Source organism: Nyctereutes procyonoides, unplaced genomic scaffold (assembly GCF_905146905.1).
Source record: "Nyctereutes procyonoides isolate TBG_1078 unplaced genomic scaffold, NYPRO_anot_genome, whole genome shotgun sequence".
Lineage (NCBI taxonomy): Eukaryota > Metazoa > Chordata > Mammalia > Carnivora > Canidae > Nyctereutes > Nyctereutes procyonoides.
Window position 1 is genome coordinate 5,827,662 of NW_026575132.1, and position 22,307 is coordinate 5,849,968.

Consider the following 22,307-nt stretch of genomic DNA (forward strand, 5'->3'; position numbering starts at 1 on the left):
CAATACAAAATTCAGTCCACGTAGCACATGGGTAAACGAAGAGTGCACCACTACAGTACAGAGGGGTATGATCGGACTGTTGCTTCCTACCAATACCAGCTTGCAACTATGCATTGGAGCAGAAGAGACAAAGATGTTGTGTTACTTAAATGGTACATATGGTACATTACCTTTAAATCAAGGTGTACAATGTTATTCTGATGTAGATAACAAACTCCTTCAAGTATTTGTTTAATGAGCCTGATAATATCATTTTCAGAAACCATTTCAGCCAGCTCAGGCAAACACAAGTTGAAAATTTCTCCACCCGCAGCACTGAAATGAAATTCAAATAATAGAAACATGAAAAATCATTGACCTAAAAATGACAACTTTTAAGTACTAAAGAGCTATTAAGTAAAAGACAAAGCCATCTAAACTTTAGTCTCTCTACATAGCTATATATAATTAAGAAACTGGGAGCGGGAGGGAGAGATCTTTAAGAAAGAATGTAAATGGCAAGACTATTTCAAATTTTGAGTACTGATATTTGTATAATATAATAATAAGAGTTGAATTGCTTTATAATGCAATATTATAGTCTGCTTTAATGTTACAATAAAATAATAGCTAACACTTTGAGATCAGCTCTGTTCTTCATTTTATTCATTTATATATAGACATAAATATCCTCTCTTTTGATTCTCATGGCAACTATATGAGGTAGGTAGTTAAAAGTTCCATTTTACTGATGAAGAAACAAGTACAAAGAGGTTAAGCTACTTGTACTAGGTCGCATGGTAAACAGGGACCAGAATCTGAATCTGTATAATATGGGTAAAAATATGCATTCTTAACCAATACTCTGTATTGCAGCTTCACAAATCTTTTATTATTTTTAAAAGAACTGAAAATCTAAAGAATGTGGACAAAGGCATAGAAAAAAGTCCTTAAGTTTGGGATCAGTATAAATTTAAATCCCAAATCTGCCATTTATCAGCAATATAACTTAGGATCAGTCACTTATTGGCTTTCACCATCTGTAAAACAGGGTTATCACTGAATTCAATATTTTTTTGAGGACTAAATTGAAAATTCAAAAAAAATCTAGATGGTTATTCAATAAATTTATACATTTAAGAATATCTCAAGTAAAGCATATTCTATGTGATAAAATAGGACAGTGTCTGGCATATAGAAGGTGTTCAGTAAAAGTGTTTGTCGAATGAATCAATGAATGTTGGAATTGGCAGCCATTCTTCACAGAGGTTTAAATTGAAATTCAGAAGTCTCATTGTGGAAAAGAAAGAAGCAGGTCATATGTATTAGGGGCTCTAAGAGGAAAACATAATAGTGGTCAATTTGAGTCCTACACTGGAAGTCACAGGACTGACCCTTCACATTGCAGAGGTAACCTGTAACTAAGCCATCTGTACCAATCTGTGCCAGTTAGAGGCTGCAGACATTTGCTGCTTTGCACTTTATCATATTCCAGAGAAAACAGTGTAGGACAGCTGGTAAGGAATACTTGTGAAACCTCCAATCATACTTACACTTCAACTTCCTTCAACTCCTGAAACTCTGAGAAAATTCATAAAAATTAATACCTGTCTCAAGGTATCATGGCAAAGACAACCCCGAGTATTAAAAAGTTAGTTTGCTATAAAATTTATAGTCATAGAACTGAACTCAAAAATAAGGCATAGGAAGACAATATGAGAAATTCATGCTCACCTACAAAAGAAAAAATTAATCTTTATGACTTAATAGGCCACCCTTGGTGGCCCATTGATCTGCAGGTCTGATATCACAGCCCTGCTCAAGGTCTGAGGGAAGAAGGGCTCTCCAGGCCAGGCAGCTAGTGACATCCTCACTCCTTCCCTTTCTGGTTACATTATTTAGTTTTAATGAAACAAACCCTCTCAAAACAGAAAGTGGTCTAAATATTCCTGGAGAGATTGCAGATAATGCAGTCATAAGCAAGTAAGAAAATGAAGAGATCATACTTTAGATTCTTAGAATGAGTTCTTGAATGAATTATTTGATAAGAAACCAGACCAAATAATTTGAAAGAAAAGACAACTGTCTAAAATATGGATTTACATCTACTATGAAGGTATGAAAATCCAGTGTGTAGGGGTGAGAGGGAGTAGAAGGAATGAAGGATTAGAACATAGAGGGATGATGGTTTTTTAAGAACGCAATGATTAATTTGCACTGCTCACACATGTGGTCTTCTTTCTCTTCTCTGCCAATACAAAATTCAGTCCATATAGCACACATTCACTAAAATTAATTCAATAGCCAGAACCCTCCACTAATTAAAAATTCAAAAAATATAAGAAACTGAAAAAAGAATGTACAGCTCCCTGGTGCACATATGAGCTAAGAGAGCAGGTTGCTTATAGGGGTACCTACTAAAATTCAAGACTGCCTGGGTTCTGTCCATTCTGGCTCTGCTGCTAACTAGCTGCATAAACTGGGACAAAATGTTGCCTTTGGGTCCTTTACTGTAACACAATGATACATGATGAGTAAGACAGCTCCTACTTCACTGGATTGCTGTAAGAATTAAATTAGATAAACCATATAAAGTATTGAATACAATGTCTTAGGGGTCAAAGCGATCTATAAATATTTATCAGTGTCTGACACATGGTAGATATTCAGGATATATTAACTATTACTAGAATGAGTCAATAAATTTTAATTCCAAGCCTAGCCAATATATAGCCTTTCCGAATTTGGGGGCTTCTCACTGAACTCTGATTTTCAAAGGCAATTTAAAAAGTCTTTGCTAAATTAAAATTCATTTTTTAGAAACATTATATCATACATATAAAAATACACACGATATTAAGTGAAAAAAGAGAGCTCCAATAGAATGCTCCCAAACTCACAATTTTGTTTCTAATGGTACATAGGCACAGACCAAAACATAAGAATAATTTTAAAATACAGGAATAGGTCATAAAAGTAACCACAATTTACATATGATTTCTATCTTCTATATCCTCTAAATTAAACACAATACATAGGTATTACTTTTGTAACCACACTAAGTATCCAGAGGGTTTTTTGTTTGTTTCAATAACAAAATCAAACAAATATTATGACTGTCAGCCAAACATGTTGTCCCTTCTTTTCTGCTTGGCAAGCTGACCAATGTCTTTTGTAGGACTGTCATTTTTCCCATAAAAGAGGGACCTAGGTAGAGCAATGGGAAATAGAAAATTAGGAGGAGCTAAAAGGAAGGAAACAATTAGGTGACACAAGAAGCAGATTCCAGAAGTTAGCAGAAACTAGAAACATCACGGAAGCAGTGAATAGTAGACAAGCAGATGCTTTATTAAAACAAGTCACCCGGGATCCCTGGGTGGCGCAGTGGTTTGGCGCCTACCTTTGGCCCAGGGCGTGATCCTGGAGACCCGGGATCGAATCCCATATCGGGCTCCCGGTGCATGGAGCCTGCTTCTCCCTCTGCCTGTGTCTCTGCCTCTCTCTCTCTCTCTGTGACTATCATGAATAAATAAAAAAAAAAAATAAAAATAAATAAAAAAATAAAAAAATAAAACAAGTCACCCAAGAGCGGTGACTCCTAAGAAGAAAATAATCCCTCCAAAGACAGAAAAGACACCTATATTATTATCATTGCCCTGGAAGGTACATTCAGGTGTATTTCCTCTTTTACTGTTAGAAGAATTTGTCCCTTGATGGGACATCAACCAACAAACTTAGAAATTTGGAATATTTCCATTCATTTGCTTATGTATTTGTATATACATTGTGTGTGTGATAATAGTATTTTAGTACCATTCTAGGCAATCAACTTTTCCTGGTATATTGCTTTTTACAAATCTATAAATTAACTGCTTCATCCTTAAAATAACTGAATACTAAAATTAGGCTAATATACTTTTAAATTCAAAAAGGCAATGGTGCAGGTTAACTGCTAAAAAGGATTATTATAAATTATAATGCATTTTTAAACGAATAATTTCTTTATTATGAAATAGATTTCTTTTACAAAAAAAAAACTATCAGAGCCTAACACATACTAAACATAAATTTAGCTAATCTCTTCCAACTGTTACAGATGTTCAAACACATTTTATAGACATTAATAAATGTGTCAGACTGTCACTCAATAAAAATACTATTTTAGAGTCAGATGTGATTATACTAATTAACAAGCCAGTTGGCTTAATCATGCTCTATCCTCATGCTTAACCTGATGAAATGTTGAATTATTTGGGTGTTTTCAGCTTTTCACTGACTTGTGGGAAGAGATATGTTTTACTTCTTATTGCTATAATTCCTAACAGCTTTTTCACATGTCACATAAATAAATGTGTTTCTTCAACAAACAATGTGGTAGGCATACCTTCACCATCATGGAAATTCACCCTTCTATCCTCCATGAGTCATTTACCTTGGATGTGTTTTTCAAATAGATGGACAAAATACATAAATGATTTCAATTCTACATATCCATCAGACAGTTTTGCACAAAAACTCATCAACTTTTTATGCTAATAGCAATGAAAATTTACTTGTTTTCCCACATTCCCCAAATGTGTTGTCATTTGGTTGTTTTGTGTGTGTGCTGTTTATTTTTGTGTATATCTGAAAATATTAGAATATACACTATGTTCTCTAATGTTTTATCAACAGAAATCTTTACAAGTTGTCATACTTTTATCACTCCTTTTTTTTAAAGATTGTATTTATTTATTTAAGAGAGAGAGAGAGGGAGGGAGGGAGAGGGGGAGAGAGAGAGAGAGAGAGAACAGGCAGGGGGCTAGGGCAGAGGGAAAGGGAAAAGCAGACTCCCCACTGAGCAGGGAGGCCTATGTGGAATTCAATCCCAGGGTCCTGGGATCGTGACCTGAGCTGAAGGCAGATGCTTAAATGACTGAGCCACTCCGGCCCTCTATCACGTCTATTCTTGACACTTCAAGTCACCTTATCCCGCCAATTAAGTAAGATACGTACTATAAATTTATTTAAATTTATTAAAGTATATACTTACTACTCCAGTATCAAAATGATTTCACTGGTATTTTCATAGACTTCATGAAGATTAATTACATGAGGACAAGACTTTGCCAATTCAAGTATGGCAATCTCATGTAGAATCTCTGCTCGACAATCCTGCCCTCTTCTTCTCTTTTTTAGAAATTTTGCAGCATATTCTTGGCCAGTAGATTTTGATATACACTGTCTAACCACAGCAAACTTTCCTCTGGGGGGAAAAATGAGGACAATCAATTTTAAACTTCTGCATAAAAAACAATATTAGTATAATACAGACGCAGTTACAATTCTAACTTAGAGTTAATCCTTTCAAACAATGATGCCATTAGGAATTTATCTATGTTTTCTTAACTAAACTAACTAAATCAAATACTACATGTACTTTTATAAAATTTATAGGACTATCACATAAAAATGAAAATAGCAAATGTAGTAACAGGATATGATAGAATTATATTGGTTCATCACTATTAATATACTACATTATCACTGTAGGGGGAGATCTCATCCACATACCAACTCCATGCCATACTCTTGATACAAATTTTTGTGATTAAAAATGTTAACAATCCTGTATCATAAATGATATTCCATTTTGTATCCTGGTCTATTTCCAAAGACTATGCCCTTAATAGAGTGCCATACTAACTCTAATCAAAGTAGCTTCCTTCAAAAAACAAAAAATTAAAATGAATGCAAAAATGAGTATTTGATATTTAATTTTATTAGTGTAGTCATTTTGCCTTTCAACACCACTTTTAACAATCTTTGAAGTTTTCTATTACTAATTTAGCAGTTGTTTTACCAGTAAATCTCTTAATATTGCCCAGTGTTTATGAAGCCTACAACAGATATCAAAGGTGTGTCCTATGGAGAGTATCCAGAGACACTTCACAATCAACTGAGAAAATTAATAGTTATCAACAGCTGTGTAAAATACACCCATCAAGGTCATGTCTATCATTTTAGAAATAAGTATGTATTTAGCTCTCTCCAACAGAAGTGCTTAGCATCTCAGCCAATATTTAAAAAGACACTGGTAAATGTGTATTCTAAGCCTGATTTGCCCCAAATCTAGTTTCCCAAAGACCTAGAGCTATTTTCAGTAAGACTATTTAAGAAACTAATAAAGGCTACTGCCTACCCAGAAAAATTTACACATCCCTCAAATAGAAAGTTTTACATACAGTTCCAGAGGGTTTTCAGATTTCAAAGCTCATCTGTAAACCTTCTAAACCTGAGTCCAAGGGATCCCAAATTAAGAACCTGTATCCTAAGGCTCAAATTATTTCGTAGATACTAACAAATGAGGTATAAATAAAGAGTCTTCAGGGAAGAACTTTTGTTCCACAACTCTTCTTTCCCCAATTCAACTTCTAACACAGCATATCAGGTGCTTAGCAAGGAAAACTTGGTATTTAGCATGGGGGTGAGGAACAAAATAAATTGCTTGATTGTATTTTACTTGCTATTCTGTAGGGCCAGGAAGACAGATTCATTCTATTTCCCAAATTTCTTCAAAATTGGTGCCAGTGAAAAGCCTGGAAAACCAAGCTGAAAAAGTAAAGCTACTAATACCAAAAAAAAAAAAAAAAAAGACCAAGCTACAACTTAGACTCTTCTACTTTTATCAAAATTACATCAACTCAATAAGTTTGCATGCACAAGCCTGATTCTTAGAAAGAACCTTTAAGATTTGGAATGTTTAAACTCTCAAGGTATTTTTTCACTGTGTGCAAATGTAATACAGATCAACGCATTTCAGTGAGCACACAAAAAGGTCATCTCTCTGCATTCGAATCACCCATGTTTATAGATTTTATACTGGATAAACTGAATCAGACTAAGATTAAATGACTCCTGAAAGGTCATATATGGAACTGGAGTGCCAAGAATCAAATCATGGAATGTAAATTCCTAGCTTTCTCTTCTAACCACTACAAAACAATTCCTCCCTCTAAGACAGTTTTTTTTAAGAAGTGCGAATCACTTCTGTCAATTCTCACTTAGATTAGAAGTGAAAATGTGTCTAAAACAGAAAGTGAATTATGAGTTTCATGAAGAAATTTACCTTGTAAAACTTAGTAAACAGAAACTAGTTAGCCAAGAAAACTGTCCATGTTAAAAAAAAAAAACTGTTTATACTACCAATTGTGACAATTAAGTTCTGCTCTAATTTTATAATTATATATGCAAGCCAGAATTTTCTCAATGAGAGAACTTAACTAGCAATTTTTTTAATCTAATTTCCCCATATATTCTTATGAAGTGTTCTTAAACAAGTACAGAACTCATTAAACCAGTAAAAAGGTGACCAAATGATATTGGTAATTAGTTGTCAGTGTTTACAACTGAGTAAAAGCCCCATGAAGGCACAGATCCTATCTGTCCTAATTACTACCGTTACAAAATTTACACTTTGAGAACAGGTAACAGAAATTATAGTATCTGTTGAATGAAGGCAAGAGTTACACACCTACTACAATACCATATGCTATGCTATTTTGCATCCTGTGCTTACCGCATTTATATTTTTTAAGGCTTACTTGAGATTCCAATAACATTTCACATATATATTCACTTAGATACTGTTAATTACCATAATTATCAGATGACTTAGGAAGAAAAAAATGAATCTTTCCCATTCTAAAATGCTAATTGTGGTTTAGAAGTATAAAAAATAATCTCTTATACGTAATGTTCCTATATCAAATTTAACAAAAACACTTAAGAAAATTAAAAACACTTAACCATAATACTTAATTCATATCCTAAAAAGGCAAAGCCAACTAGATTTTCCACAGTGAAAATGTCTAGTAGTTACCCTTCTGCATTCTAGAAGAGACAATAAAATGTGAAAGGAGGGGGGAGGGTAAGCCACAAAGGAAACTGACGTTTATTTCTGTATCTGCCTCACCCTTCTAACCACAAGTACTAAGAAACTTTGCCTCCGTCGGGGGAGGGATGGAAAACTCTTAACCAAAATGTTAAAAAAACAGGAACAATGCAAAGCATTTTGAGAATAATCTAAATGAACTGTTAATTTTTACATATTTTCTTTTAATTTGCTAAAGGAAAATAAGTTCTTAAACACTAACATCTTAAAATTAATTTTAAAAAGTTGATTTAGAAAGATTAAGAGTTCTTTACAAACACCTTTGTAGTTCTCCACATGCTAGCTTATGTTTACATACTTTAAAATGTAAAGCCTCAAAAGAAACAATATTATCCTAATTTTCATTTTGCATTAGTATAGGATATTAAAATTGGTAACAATATTGGAAGAACTTAAAGGAAGTCATTGGCAGTGAAAGATCATGATTTCCAATGATCAAGCCTAATTAGAAATATCCTTCCTTCCTTTACCACATGATTCATTAGCCCAGAGAATAATGTTAGGTCTTTCAAAAAGTATTAGAAGATAGAACGTTAGCAAACTGAATTTGCCTCAATCAGAGTCTATCATGAGTTTTGCTCTAAAATGTTAAACCTGACTCCAGTTTATGCTTATTTATGACAGTACCTCATTTATAAAACCACTTGAAATTATTAATATTGTCTTCCTCAAAGTTTAAGTTCTCCAAAACTCCCAAAGAAATATTTTATAGACTTTCAAGACCTGTAGTATCTCTATTTTTGCAAAATTAATTTAATAAATGTATGCATATTCACCCATCAAAATACTAACTTAGAAATATGGAAAGGAACACCCTTTATTGTGTATACTGTTCAAAGCTTTTCATATTCAGTTACCTGGTCAAAGCAGTTTCCAAAAGTTTTTGCAATAGAAGGAAACTTGGAGACATCTAGTCCACCCTCTTATTTTAATGAAAAGGAAATCACACCACTAAGTAGATCACACAAATTTAGATCCAGAATACAGACATGTCAATTGACTTCCAGTTTTGTTTTTTTTTTTTAAGATTTAATTTATTTATTCATGAGAGACACAGAGAAAGAGAAGTAGAGGGAGAAGCAGGCTCCCTGCTTCTCAAGCCCAATGTGGGACTTGATCACAGGATCCCAGGATTACGACCTGAGCAGAGGGCACTCAACTGCTGAGCCACCCAGCTGACCCCTGACTTCCAGTTTAATCTGTTTTTTACTAAGATACTACATGAGTCATATGGTATATATTTGACATGGCTGTTAAAAAAAAAAGAGGGAAGAAAACTCCTAATAATAAAGCTTTATAGTAATCTAGATAATAAGATATTGACAATATTGAGTCCACTCTAATCTTCTTATTGTAAGACTGACAATGAAAAATACAAAGTGGTCCAGAAGAAGGTAACTGGATCAAGGATGGCTGCCTGGAGATTAGGTCATAAGATGAGCATTTAAGGAAAATGACAGTGTTTAACCATATTCACATCTCTGAAGGATTTTCACATGGACATTACATGCAGCTATACAAAAGAAGAACTACGACTATTGGGTAGATGTCAGCAAAGAAAAGAGAACCTTCTGTGCCTAAGAGGCACCCACAAAATGGAACAGACACTTCTGAGGTAATGAGTTCCCCTATCACTTCAGCTTTCAAACTGAAACTGGATAAACAGCTTGTCAGGAAAACTGTAAGAAAGATTGCTGCATAAAGATTGCTGCATAAAGAATTAGAAGACCACTGGCCACCAAAATCCTTCCAGTGCAAAGATTCTATAACTATTCAGTGTGAGATATAGGCAACTAAAAGAAACTTACTCCTTCCTGTTATAGTGCAAAGAGAAATAATTACAGATTTAGGACCAAAGAATTTCCTAGAAATATTCTGAAAGGTTTTAAAAACTGTATTTTGCAATACATCACTAAAACACCAGATATTTTGCACATAAAATTAATTAAATGAATATGCCAGGAATTATGAACGATGCTTTCACATTTAGTTCTCAGTCTAATGAGCTAGATATTATCATCCTTATTTTGCAAAAGAAAAACTGCACCCAACATCTGACAAGGCTAGGACTTGTTACCCTTCACATAAAAGATCACCAAGAACAGAATTACTTTTCATGCTTCAGTCAACTGTTATTTGCACACTGAGATTTTCAAAGATAAAAATCAATCACACTATCTTACTATACATCGGTCAAGACAAACATGGACTTAATAAGCCATTTTAATTAAATATTTGCCTCTAGAACTAAAATCAAACTGAAGATACAGAAACTGATCACCATCTTTTAATTTTTGTCAAACATCTTTAAAATTCAAAGATGCTGAACACATAACAAATAACTCAGTATATTTTTATAACTTCCATGTTTATTTAAATGGTAGTGCTAAATGGGCTCGTAGTCTCAGGTTACCCCTTGACCTTTAACACTCTCATTAGGCCAAAACAGATCAGAATTAGTCTAAGTACAGGGTTTTTTGTTTTTGTTTTAAAGATTTTATTTATTTATTCATGAGAGACAGAGAGAGAAAGAGAGAGAGAGGCAGAGACACAGGCAGAGGGAGAAGCAGGCTCCATGCAGGGCCCGATGTGGGACTTGATCCCGGGACTCCAGGATCAGGCCCTGGGCTGAAGGCGGCGCTAAACCACTGAGCCACCTAGGCTGCCCTAAGTATACGGTTTTGCTTATAGAACATACATTCTTCAGCAGACAGAATTATACTATCAAATAGAAGTTAATTCTTTTTATTTAATTTAGGAAAAAGAGAAGGAGACTTTCCTTATTATTATTATTTATTTTTTTAGCCCAGCACAATATCCTAGGAATTAAAAATTTTTTTTATCAAAAATTGGTAGCGTTCTACTAAATACTTCACAAATATTATCTAATGGTATAACAACCATAGAAGGTAGATATAATTATCTTCCTCCCAACTTCTCCGGTGAGGAAAATAGCATTAAGAGGTACAAAAATGTAATCGAAATTACAAAGTTTGGAAATGACAGAGCCCAGATTCGGACTTGGCAGTCCACCATGCTAAGCTCCCTGTTGCCATGCACAGCATCAAATAAGAGCCCGGATCTCCTATCAGGGCCCTGAATCTAGGTGGAATATTATCTTATAAACTCACTAACTCTCTAAGATTTGGTTTCCAAGTCAGTTAAGAGTAGACCCTTCTAATAAGAGCAGAGATGATGACTTTCTAATCATTTTTTTAAATGATCAAGTGAAAATTATAGAACTATAGACCCAGAAACAGCACACACATTATAAAGTTTCCTTACCTTCCCAGCTCTTTAGATGTAAGTGTATAAAAATTATTAAAGTTTTCCATTTTCATTGGAGTTTGAGGAGTTGTAGTTAGCAAGCCTGAAATACTTCGGCAATCAAATCTTCTCCTCGACATGTTAGATGACTCCTAGGTATGGTTCTTTAGTCACTTATTTTTACCTATGTTAAAAAAAAAAAAAAAATACAGGATATAACCTAAATGCAATTAAGTAGAAAAAAAAAAGATGTTATCTCAGACAGACAGGATGTACATTACATTTTACAGCTCCAAATATAGCTGTAAGATACAACCGAAAAAGAAAGAAAAAAAGATTTAAACAGCACATTCTACTCATAAGGAAAAAAAAAGAAAGCACACACATCTATTCTTTCTATGGTATTTGAACTAAGTTACTGACTTTATTTCAGAAGAAAGCTACTAAAAAATCTTCAAGACTTTCCAAATTTTTAAAAAAGTTATAAAATTTTAATACACTCAATTTCATTTTTAAACTCTCATTCTTTAAAGTTATATCTTCACATAACAAAATTTTAACATAGCAAAGTGATGATTATTCGTTTTAAATTTAATTTTAGGGCAGCCCAAGTGGCTCAGCGGTTTAGTGCCGCCTTTGGCCCAGGGCGTGGTCCAGGAGACCCAGGATCGAGTCCCACATTGGGCTCCCTGAATTGAGCCTGCTTCTCTCTCTGCTTGTGTCTCTGCACCTCTCTCTCTCTCTCTCTCCTCATGTGTGTCTTTCATGAATAAATAAATAAAATCTTCAAAAAAATTTAATTTTACATGGCCAAATTTGGTGGTGAATTCACATTTTGTGAGTTATGTAACTGACTTCTGAATGACAATAAGAAATAGAACTTGGTTCACAGACTACCTACATTTCAATATTAAATTCAGACTTTCATAGGTCTCAAGAGTTTTTTTCTTTTGGGAGAACAGAGAGCTCCATAATGTTGTTGGATAAGTTACTGACTATATATGAAGCCTTATTCTACAATTCTATGATCTTGAACTCATATTTATCTGCAACTTTGTGATATTTACATGTATTCAGTTTTAACAAAACCACCACTTCATATTAATTAAATTCATATAATAATTGTAGAATATATATTTTATAATAGTCAGGACTTCCACCTATGTGTATCTAACAAAAGATCCAATATCGTTCTTCTAGCACCCTCTTTCAATAACCCCCTAGGCTTTTGTTCTTTCTCTGCCACATTTTTCTTCCACTTATTTCCTACTTGACATGTACTGTTCTTTATCTTCCTAAATTCAAATGTCAGTTATATTCAATTTAATAACAGTGTGATAAGAACTCAGTGTTTTCAGTTTCCACATATTCTTGGTTTTGTTCTTAAGTCAACAAGATTTTTTTCTCTAAATCTGTTGGTCTTTGGAGAAACAGAGGCCTAACTAGTTTTGGTATACATTTCTATAGTGTAAGGGTTGCAGCGTAGTATTCTGAAAATAACATTTGGAGTAAATCACATCTGGGTCTAAATCCCATTTATCCATACCAGCTATGAGATCTTAACTAAATTATTTAACTTCACTACTGTTATGGACCAATTGTGTCCCTCCTTTCAAAATTCACCCGCTGAAAAACAAAAACAAAATTCACCTGCTGAAGTCCTAGCCCCCAGTACCTTAGAGGGTGACTATATTGGGCATTAGGGCCTTTAAAGCAGTAATTAAGTTAAAAATGAGGTCACTACGGTAAGCCCGAATCCAACAGGACTGGTGTCCTTATAAAAAGTGATTAGGCCACAAAACACACAGATGGAAAACCGTGTGAAGACATAGGGAGAAGGACATCTACAAGCCATAGAGAGAGGCCTCAGAAGAAATCAATCCTGCCAACACCATGATCTCAAATTGTTACTGTCCAGAATTATGAGAAAATAACTTTGTTATTTAAGTCACCTGATCTGCAGTACTTTGCTATGGCTGTGTGGGAAATGAACATAGCTACTTTAAAAATAAAGAAAAGAGGGATCCCTGGGTGGCGCAGCGGTTTAGCGCCTGCCTTTGGCCCAGGCGCGATCCTGGAGAGCCGGGATCGAATCCCACGTCGGGCTCCCAGTGCATGGAGCCTGCTTCTCCCTCTGCCTATGTCTCTGCCTCTCTCTCTCTCTCTCTGTGTGTGTGACTATAAAAAAAAAATAAAATAAAGAAAAGAAATACTTCAAATGTCTACAAAGGGATACAAATATCCTAATAAACACTCGCTTTTTTGATCTTATTGCTTTGTCATATTTTGTTTAAATTAAAAATAAGTAAGACATCATAGACACAGCTGAAGTTGGTCCTTTCTTTCCATCCCCAGGTTATATTCCCACTAGCACTGGCTAGGAGAGCTTATCATTTCCTTGCCAACATGCGTCCCATTCAGGCCTTTAATTTTGGCTACTCTAGTGTGATGAAGGGAAAGGAAATTTTGTGATTTATTTTGCATTTCTCTGATCTGGTGAGGAAAGCTTCAATTCTGCTTCCTCTAAAGTATGGATTATAATAGAATCTATCTTGCATAGCTCTATGGATTAAAATCAAAATATGATCTACTCACGCAGAATGACACTGGTACAGTGCTGGTCAGGAAGAGTGTATCATGATTGTTCAGAGAGGAAATATTGTTAATATTCTACCCAAAGATACTCTCTGTATCTTCCCTGGCTACTGTTAAGTAGTTGTACTGTTTCCATAATACAAAACTCTCATCCCAGGTTAGCTTAAACTTAACTCTTAAGATTCTTTTTTTTTTTTTTTTTTTACTATGTTTTGATAACCTGTATACTTTCTTAGTTCTGATGGCACTCAATCACATTGGTCACATATTCCTCTCAGAAAAATCAAAATGTTTACCAATTTCTATGCTCAATCTATTTTTTTTTCAGGTCATCTTTGGGCTTTTACAGGTTTTTTTTCCTAAATTTAGAAGTCTATAAATATGCCTGCTTATGAGTTGTACTATACATATATACAGAAAGAAGGGATGTACCTGTATCACGGATATAAATTGAGCTCATTCCCAACACTGTCCATCAATCAGGCCTTGGGAAATATAAGGACATGTCAGGTTCAATCACAGAGACAAAGTATAGGCTCTGGATTTTGAGATGTTCACCTCAGCTAGATTCTAGAATCTAAGATGTTTATCTTATGCTGTAATATATCAGCTACAAAGTGATCTATTCGTAAGAACTCTAGCAGAACTAATTTTATGAGTAAGAATTTTCTGCTCTCAAGTTTCCAAAGAGTCAATACAGATCTTAAATGTAATGAAGATTAATGCTCAGTAAAATATTATTTATAATAATGAAACAAACTCATTGAATGAATGAACCCCAAAGTCCAAAAAGTATTTAAATATACCTAAATAATAGGAAACTACATATTCAAAAATCATGCTTTCAAAGAATATTTTTAGCTCCTATAATATTAAGTGAAAAAAGGAAGACACAAAAAGTATATACACTGTGATAATTTTGTGGCAAAAACATAAAAGCAAATAGAAGAAAAAATTGGAAAACTAGGGCAAAATGTTAATAGTGGTTATCTTTGGGTGGTGGCAATATGGCAGTATTTATACTTTCCTGGTATTTAAAGTATCTACACTAAGCAGGTACTATTTTAATAATGGGCAAACAACTAGCAAATGCCTTTGAGTAAAAAAAAAAAAAAGGTGGCTGTGAATATATACGATTAGACTCTAAATGCAGAGACTTATCCATTTGCAATAGCAAAATATATATCTTTACACATTAAAGGTTTACTTGGTTGTAGGTTGGTTGAATTAAGAATAGTCTGCTTTGATCCCATCATTAGTTACCCAGTACCTATAAGCTAAAGCCCTACTACTGCATGACACACAAAAGCCTCTGAGGCCAGGTACATACCAGCATCATTTCCTGCCACACTTTTTTTTTTTTTTTTTTTGCCTTCACATGTCAATTATACTTTTCAGTCTGAAATGTTCTTTATACTTTTCCTTAAAAGGCTAAGTCTTCTCATATACCCTTCATATCTCGACATAGAAGGTCACCTCACTCACAAAGCTTTGCTAAAACCCAGGTTGGTTAAATGCCTCTCCTTTACTTTTCAAACAGGAGGAACAGGAGGACCCTTGACAAACCTCTTTACTTCAACATGTAACATGTTAGACTGCAAATCTCTTTAGTGTCTAAAGGGCAGTAACATGTGCTTTTGTGTCTAAATTCCCAGAACGGTGTCTGGCACCCAGTAGGAATTTTTTTTAATGTTTGACGAACTGAACTATAAGGATTATCATATACAGCAACAAGAATTTCTAGGTGCATCTCATATCTTCAAGGGCTTAGCAAAACTTGAGATCTATCTTGATATTATAAAATTGGAGCTTCAAGTAGCTTAATCTCTGCTTAATCAATATTTGGCTAAATAAATACTCTAAACTGCTATTAGAGAATTTCAGTTCTAAACAGGATAGCCATAAAGCCTAGAAACACGGATAAAATTATTTTATCATATATTGTAATGTAAATACCAACAGACCATTTGTTTTGTATTTACCTGTATTTCCAGACTAGGTAACCACCTGTTTTTAGGTGAATACCTACTCCGGCTAATAATATCAATATTTTAAAAGCTACTGCATTCAGGTAATTGTCCTGGTAAGGACTGACAAATATGCATCATTATCATTATGAAGTAAATTCAAAAAGCAATGGCAAACAAAGCAAGGCACAAGATTACAGGGAAACAACTGCCTCTTTCTAAGTCAGCATTTTATAACCACCAAGTTTTTCCTAAGAAACAGAGGAACTTCAAAAAAAAGAAAGAAAGAAAGAAAGAAAGAAAGAAAGAAAGAAAGAAAGAAAGAAAGAAAGAAAGAAAGAAAGAAAAGAAAAGAAAAGAAACAGAGGAACTGGAGATTTATTTATTGAGCATTCATCAAAATAAAGAATTTTCTGCTAGTGTAGCAGAAGAATCCATTTTTAGTCACAGACTAGAAGTAAAGGTATTGGTGTAGGGATACGGATGGAGATGATTTTCAATTTCAAGAAAGAGACTGTATTTCTTCTACTAACTGTATTCTAATAATAGGTTTTGTTTGTTTGTTTCTAAAGACTGAATAGAAAGAATAAGTCAAGAATTTTATCCTTTGAAAATCACGAAAGGAAGCCAGCTAACTGACTGTACCCAAACAAACCAGGCCAGTGTACACAACCCAAGGGCTGAAGTTCCAGGTAACAACCCCAGCCCTGGGCAGCCCCAGTGGCTCAGCGGTTTAGCACCGCCTTCAGCCCAGGGCGTGATCCTAGAGACCCGGGACCCACCTGGGGCTCCCTGCATGGAGTCTGCTTCTCCCTCTGTCTGGGTCTCTGCCTCTCTCTCTCTCTCTCTCTCTCTCTGTCTCTCTCATGAATAAATAAATTAAAAAAAATTAAAAAATTGCAATATCACAACATATTTAAAAATATGCATTTGTAACTTAATTTATAGGTACATTTGTTAACTGAAGTATTCAAAGAAATAACCTTTGAAAATAGTCTATCATAGAATATAAACTACTTAGAAATAAAATCATAGAATTTTGTCACCAATATGGTGGAAAACTAAAGCAACTGAAACATTTAAAGTTTTCCCAAGTGGAAAGGGAGTATATAAATGACTGTGAATGTTTCTGGCACAATCAATACCCACAGAATGCAAAAGAATTCTTAAAAAAAAAAAAATCAAACAAGGATCAGTCAAAATCTTTTAGAAGCAGTAAATCTAGGAGCACTGTGCTTAGCTGACAATCTTATATACAGGAAATATACACTACAAGATAAGAGACATACAATTTTCAGACAATTTTAGGATTTAGTGAAAGTGTTAGGATTGATTTCCTTGATTCATGGGTTTTAAATTGGGTCCCTTGCATACAACAGGAAATTTGTGATATGGGTATTCTCTATTAATCATCAAATCCAACAGCTTCAAAACAAAGGTTTCAAATACATTTACATTTTTATTTAACTGATAACATAAAAATAAAGATGTTTGATCAGAAACATGCCATAAAATGCCTGTATCTTCTTCAGATTTGTTATTAATGTGCTAACACAGTGATCAATTAGTCCACACTTGAGTTTCCTAAAAACTGATTCTATCTTAACCAAATTGTAATTCACTATTCAGAGTCCAAGAGCAACTACAACCATTCTGTCCACACACAAATCAGAACGACTTTAAAATCACTACACAAGTGGGTGCCTGGGTGGCTTTGCAGGCGAAGCCTCTGCTTTCATCTCAGGTAACAATCCCAGGGTCCTGGGAGCCAGTTCCCACCCTGGCCTCCCCAGCAGGCAGGGAATCTGCTTCTCCTTCTCCCTCTGCCCCTTCCCCTTTGCTTTCACCTGCAACCTCAAGTAAATAAGATCTTTACAATAAAACGACTACAACACAAGTTCTACTTTCAAAAATTAAATACACTGCCATGTAAATACACTTCACTTCAATTTTAGACCCATCATTTAGAAAATGACCTAAGGTGCATGTTATGTAGCTCGCAGATAAAGCAGCTATTAATCCCTCCACTCATTAGGATATTAGAAACTGTAAAAAAGAAAAATAGAAGGAACATCTCACAGAAGGATGAGAGGAGAAGAAGCGAGGTCTTAAATGAGGGCACCGCTTTTACTGACCAACTTTTTCAAAAGTACAAAGCTCTACAGATAACGCGCGGTTTAGTGTTTATGAAACAAATACTGGAAGTAGTTAAAAACTGCTTCGGGATGGTTCAGTACAAGACAATAAAACAGTGTGTCTGAGGAAGCAGGCTGATGACCTTTCCCTTGGATAGACCTGTGCTCTCGTGGTGGGCCCCCAGGGAGGTGCGTCCCCAGGGAGGTGGGCTCCCCACGGCTGGGTCCCCAGGGCCAGGCTCCTGATGGCCAGATCCCAGGGCCGGGTCCCCATGGCTGGGTCCCCAGGGCCAGGCTCCCCACGGCCAGGTCCCAGGGTCGGGTCCCCATGGCTGGGTCCCCAGGGCCAGGCTCCTGATGGCCAGATCCCAAGGTCGGGTCCCCACGGCTGGGTCCCCAGGGCCAGGCTCCCCACCAAGGCCGGGTGCCCAGGGACGTGGGCTCCTCAGGGCCGGGTCCGCATGGCCAGGTCCCAGCTCCGGATCCCCAGGGCCGCAGCGCTCGCCCAGGCAGCCGGGGGAGGGCGCGGGGCCAGGGTGAGCAGGTCCAGGGCGGCCGCCACGCGGGCAGCGCCGCCAGGTGGGCCCCTCCGCGGCCCCGCAGGTAAACGTTACGCGGGCCAAACAGCGGCCGTGACGCCGTGCAGACCCACCCGCACACGTGCCGGCCCCTCCTCCCCCTCCCCCTCCTCCCCTCTCTCCCCCCTCCCCCCGCGCTCGGCCGCCGCCGCGAACCCCAAGCGCCCCCACGAGCACAGGAGGGCGGGGGGGGGGTCCGGGCCGCCGTCACCCAGCCGCACCGGGCGGCCCGTGGCCCGAGACCACTGCAGTCGGTCTTCTCCATCCGATGCCTTTTTTTTTCTTTCTTTTTTTAAAGATTTTCCTAACTTACCCATGAGAGACCCAGCGAGGGAGGCGAGACCCGGGCCCGGGGAGCGCGCCGCGGGCCCCGATCCGGGACCCGGGGTCACGCCCCGGGCTGCAGGCGGCGCCAAGCCGCGGGGCCGCAGGGCTGCCCCCGATGCCGCCGCCTTCACAGCACCGCCCGCGAGCGGGGCCCCGAGTTCCCCCGCAAGGTCAGCGCGAACCTCCCGGGGGGAAGGCAGCGGCCGTCGGCAGCGGCCCGTGCCCACCCCCCGGCGTGGACGCGGCGCGGAGAGGGGGCGCGACCCCGGGAGCCAGCGAGGCAGGACTGCGGCCGCAGGGCCGCGCCGGCCGGGGTCGGGGCTCCGGGGACACGCAGGGAGGCCGGGTGCGCAGCCCGAGCCCCCGACGGCGCGGCGGGACCAGGCCCGCGGTCGCGCGAGGCGGGGGACACTGACCCTCGGGCCGCAGCCGCTCCTCTCGGGCGGCCCCTCCGAGGGGCTCCCTTCCCGCTGCACGCCGGCGGCCGGCGCGCGGCTCCTCCAGCTCTGGCCCGCCGAGGCGCCCGGCGCTCCGAGGTGGCGGCGCCCCTCGTCCTCTTCGGCACCACGGCCCGCAGCTGGGACCCGTTCCCCGGCGGGCGGCTCCCGGCGACCGCGGCCCGCAGTTGAGGTTTGAAAACTGCAGCCGCGTTGCGGGGCAGGGCTGCAAACTAGGACCCGCCCCCTCGGCCGGGGGAGCCAATCCGAGAGCGCGCCGGGGGCGGGGCGGCCACGTGACGGGCGGGGCGGGGCGCCGGGCGCGGCGCGTGCTGAGGGGCGGGGCTGGGGAGACCCGGAGCCGCGGGAGTCTGTGGCCTGTGCGGCGGGGCGAGGCGGGGCGGGGCGGCGGAGCAGGTGCGGGCGCCGGGGGTGTGGCCTGCACGTGGGGGCGGGGCGGCGGAGCAGGTGCGGCGCCGGGGTGTGTGGCCTGCACGTGGGGGCGGGGCGGCGGAGCAGGTGCGGGCGCCGGGGGTGTGGCCTGCACGTGGGGGCGGGGCGGCGGAGCAGCTGGGGGCGCCGGCGGGTGTGGCCTGCACGTGGGGGCGGGGCGGCGGAGCAGGTGCGGGCGCCGGGGGTGTGGCCTGCACGTGGGGGCGGGGCGGCGGAACAGGTGCGGGCGCCGGGTGGTGTGGCCTGCACGTGGGGGCGGGGCGGCGGAGCAGGTGCGGGCGCCGGGGGGTGTGGCCTGCACGTGGGGGCGGGGCGGCGGAGCAGGTGCGGGCGCCGGGGGTGTGTGGCCGGCACGTGGGGGCGGGGCGGCGGAGCAGCTGGGGGCGCCGGCGGGTGTGGCCTGCACGCGGGGGCGGGGCGGCGGAGAAGCTGGGGGCTCCGGGGCAAGTTGCGGGCTGGGGGGCGGAGCGCAGGGCTCCACGGCCGCCCGGGTGCACCGGGCCTGCGCCCAGAGCGGTCAGTCCGCGAGGCGTAAGTACGTGCAGCCTGGAAAGGAGGAAATAAAGTCAGTCCCAGCTGCTCACTCATTCCCAAAGGTCTGTGCCTCCCACAGACTTGTTTTCATTTTCCCTGTGACATGAACCCACCCTGCACGTGGGCACCCACTCTGCGTCAACTTGGAAGTATGGACAGCACGTGGGGCAGGGGGCCGAGGAAGAGATGGAAGCCCGGAGCAACCAGTCAGGATCTGTCGTCCCTTGAAGAGAACGGAAAAGGCTGCAAGTTCTGTGCGAGACTCAACTGAATTTGTCAAATGCATGTATGATCTAGGATGGGTTGCAGAGCATATTTACAGTCATTGTAGAAGATTACAGGGAAGTATATTGAGAGAGAAATAGTTCTTTTTCAAAAGCCTGTAACATTCAATCAACATTCATTTACTTATTTAAGATTTATTTATTTTACTCAGAGAGCGCTAGCGTGAGAAGGGGCAGAGGGAGAGGGACTCCTCAAGGAGCCTCCCTGCTGAGCGCTGAGCCCAACAGGAGACTCCATCCAAAGACCCTGAGATCATGACCTGTGCAGAAATCAAGAGTTAGCTGCTTAATGGACAGGGCCGCCCAGGTGCCCCCCAGTCAACATTTAAAGAGGAGAGTTTCTTGTTCTAGCCCAGTAAGCCAGGTAAATTCCCATGAAGCCATCTGTTGACTTTCTATACTGTATTTTTCTTAAGATAAATGCATAAAATGCCTCATAATCATTTAATGAAGTTGGCTTGTTGTTACTTAACTGATTCATCCCAGTCCAATGTGTCACTTGGAGAATATTGCTTACATCTCTCCTTGTTGCTAACAACTGACATGACCAGAGAAGTCTACAGTTAAGATGGGAAAGAAAAAAAAAAAAAAAAAAAACAAAGCCTGCATGCTGAAATGGACTTTTCAACTATCATCATCTAAGAGTTCACAAACCAATGAGACTCTTCCCATCTTTTCTGTTATGAACACTGGGGTGGCATCCCAGAGGTCTCAGTACCAGCACTGGAACCAGTAATCTGTAGGAATCTCGGGACTACATCATCGTGATGATTTGGGGTGTTTGTGTGTGTGTGTGTGTGTGTGTGTGTGTGTGTGTGTGTGTAATGCTAGAGCTCCTCAATTACAGCATTTGATCAATTGCCAGCTCTTAATCTCCACAAACATCAATCTGCCTTCTCATCTGTCACTAACCCAGTCCCACAATCACTTCATACCTAGAGGCAGACCTTCCCCCACCACTGCTTTAAAGCAGCCCTCATTGCTCACAAGCCCTGGGCTCTAACCAATCAGCTTCTAGAGGATCTTTTCATATCTTGCATTTACTGCCCCTGCCTGGGCTCCAGATTTTCACCATCCGCCTCATCAGCAATTTCCAATGTTAAGAAGGGCTACCTACACTCTACAGAAATCAGAAATTTTTGCTGATTTCTTTTTTGCACTCTCAGCCTGATCCACCTGTTTGCCCTACACCGCTTGGTGCAGAGCTCACAGTATATGTGTTTCTTATGTTTCTCTTATGCCCCTAAATAGATTGTTAACCCTTGTATCTGATGTCAGGCTTGCCAGCCAGGATTTAGCTATCCAAAGGCGTTATCCTAAGGACATTCAACTACACTTGTTTGGCCTCGGGCACTGTGGTTCAAGTAACAAGGAATTCCTGGTGCTGAGGAACAGACTGTACCATCTGTGGCCTTGCAATAAAGTTCAGGAGTCACTTATGTCCCTCCATCCAATCACATTTAAAGTGACTTAAAGTCATTCATAGCCTTTTCTCTTTTTTAAAGATTTATCTATTTATTTATGATAGACATAGAGAGAGAGAGAGAGGCAGAGACACAGTAGGAGGGAGAAGCAGGCTCCATGCCAGGATCCTGACGTGGGACTCGATCCCGGGACTCCAGGATCGTGCCTGGAAGACAGGCGCCAAAACCACTGAGCCACCCAGGGATCCCCCATTCATAGCCTTTTCAAAGGTGCATGTCTTGTTTTTATTCCCTTGAGTAGGAAATCTTCATGTGACCTAATGGTCATTTTGTGGGCATTGTGTCCGACCACACAGTTCATTAAGTCAATCTTCAAATGCCACATACTGACCAA

The 22,307-nt window shown here is 39.8% G+C and overlaps 1 protein-coding gene across 2 annotated transcripts in view; it reads right to left on the reverse strand.

Moving 5' to 3' along the window:
• The window catches only part of STK17B (serine/threonine kinase 17b), a 28,742-nt gene extending 9,317 nt beyond the window's left edge, over positions 1-19,425 (reverse strand). The window contains exons 1-4 of one of the 2 annotated variants that reach the window (XM_055345414.1): positions 19,198-19,425; positions 11,198-11,363; positions 5,012-5,224; positions 171-315 (exon numbers count right to left, since the gene is read on the reverse strand). In XM_055345414.1, coding sequence (XP_055201389.1) covers positions 171-315; positions 5,012-5,224; positions 11,198-11,319 — 480 coding nt within the window. In that variant the 5' untranslated portion in view covers positions 11,320-11,363; positions 19,198-19,425. Of the gene's footprint in view, positions 1-170; positions 316-5,011; positions 5,225-11,197; positions 11,364-18,767; positions 19,176-19,197 lie in introns of those variants that run through there. The other variant, XM_055345415.1, reaches the window with a different exon arrangement.
• Between the last annotated feature and the right edge of the window lie 2,882 nt (positions 19,426-22,307).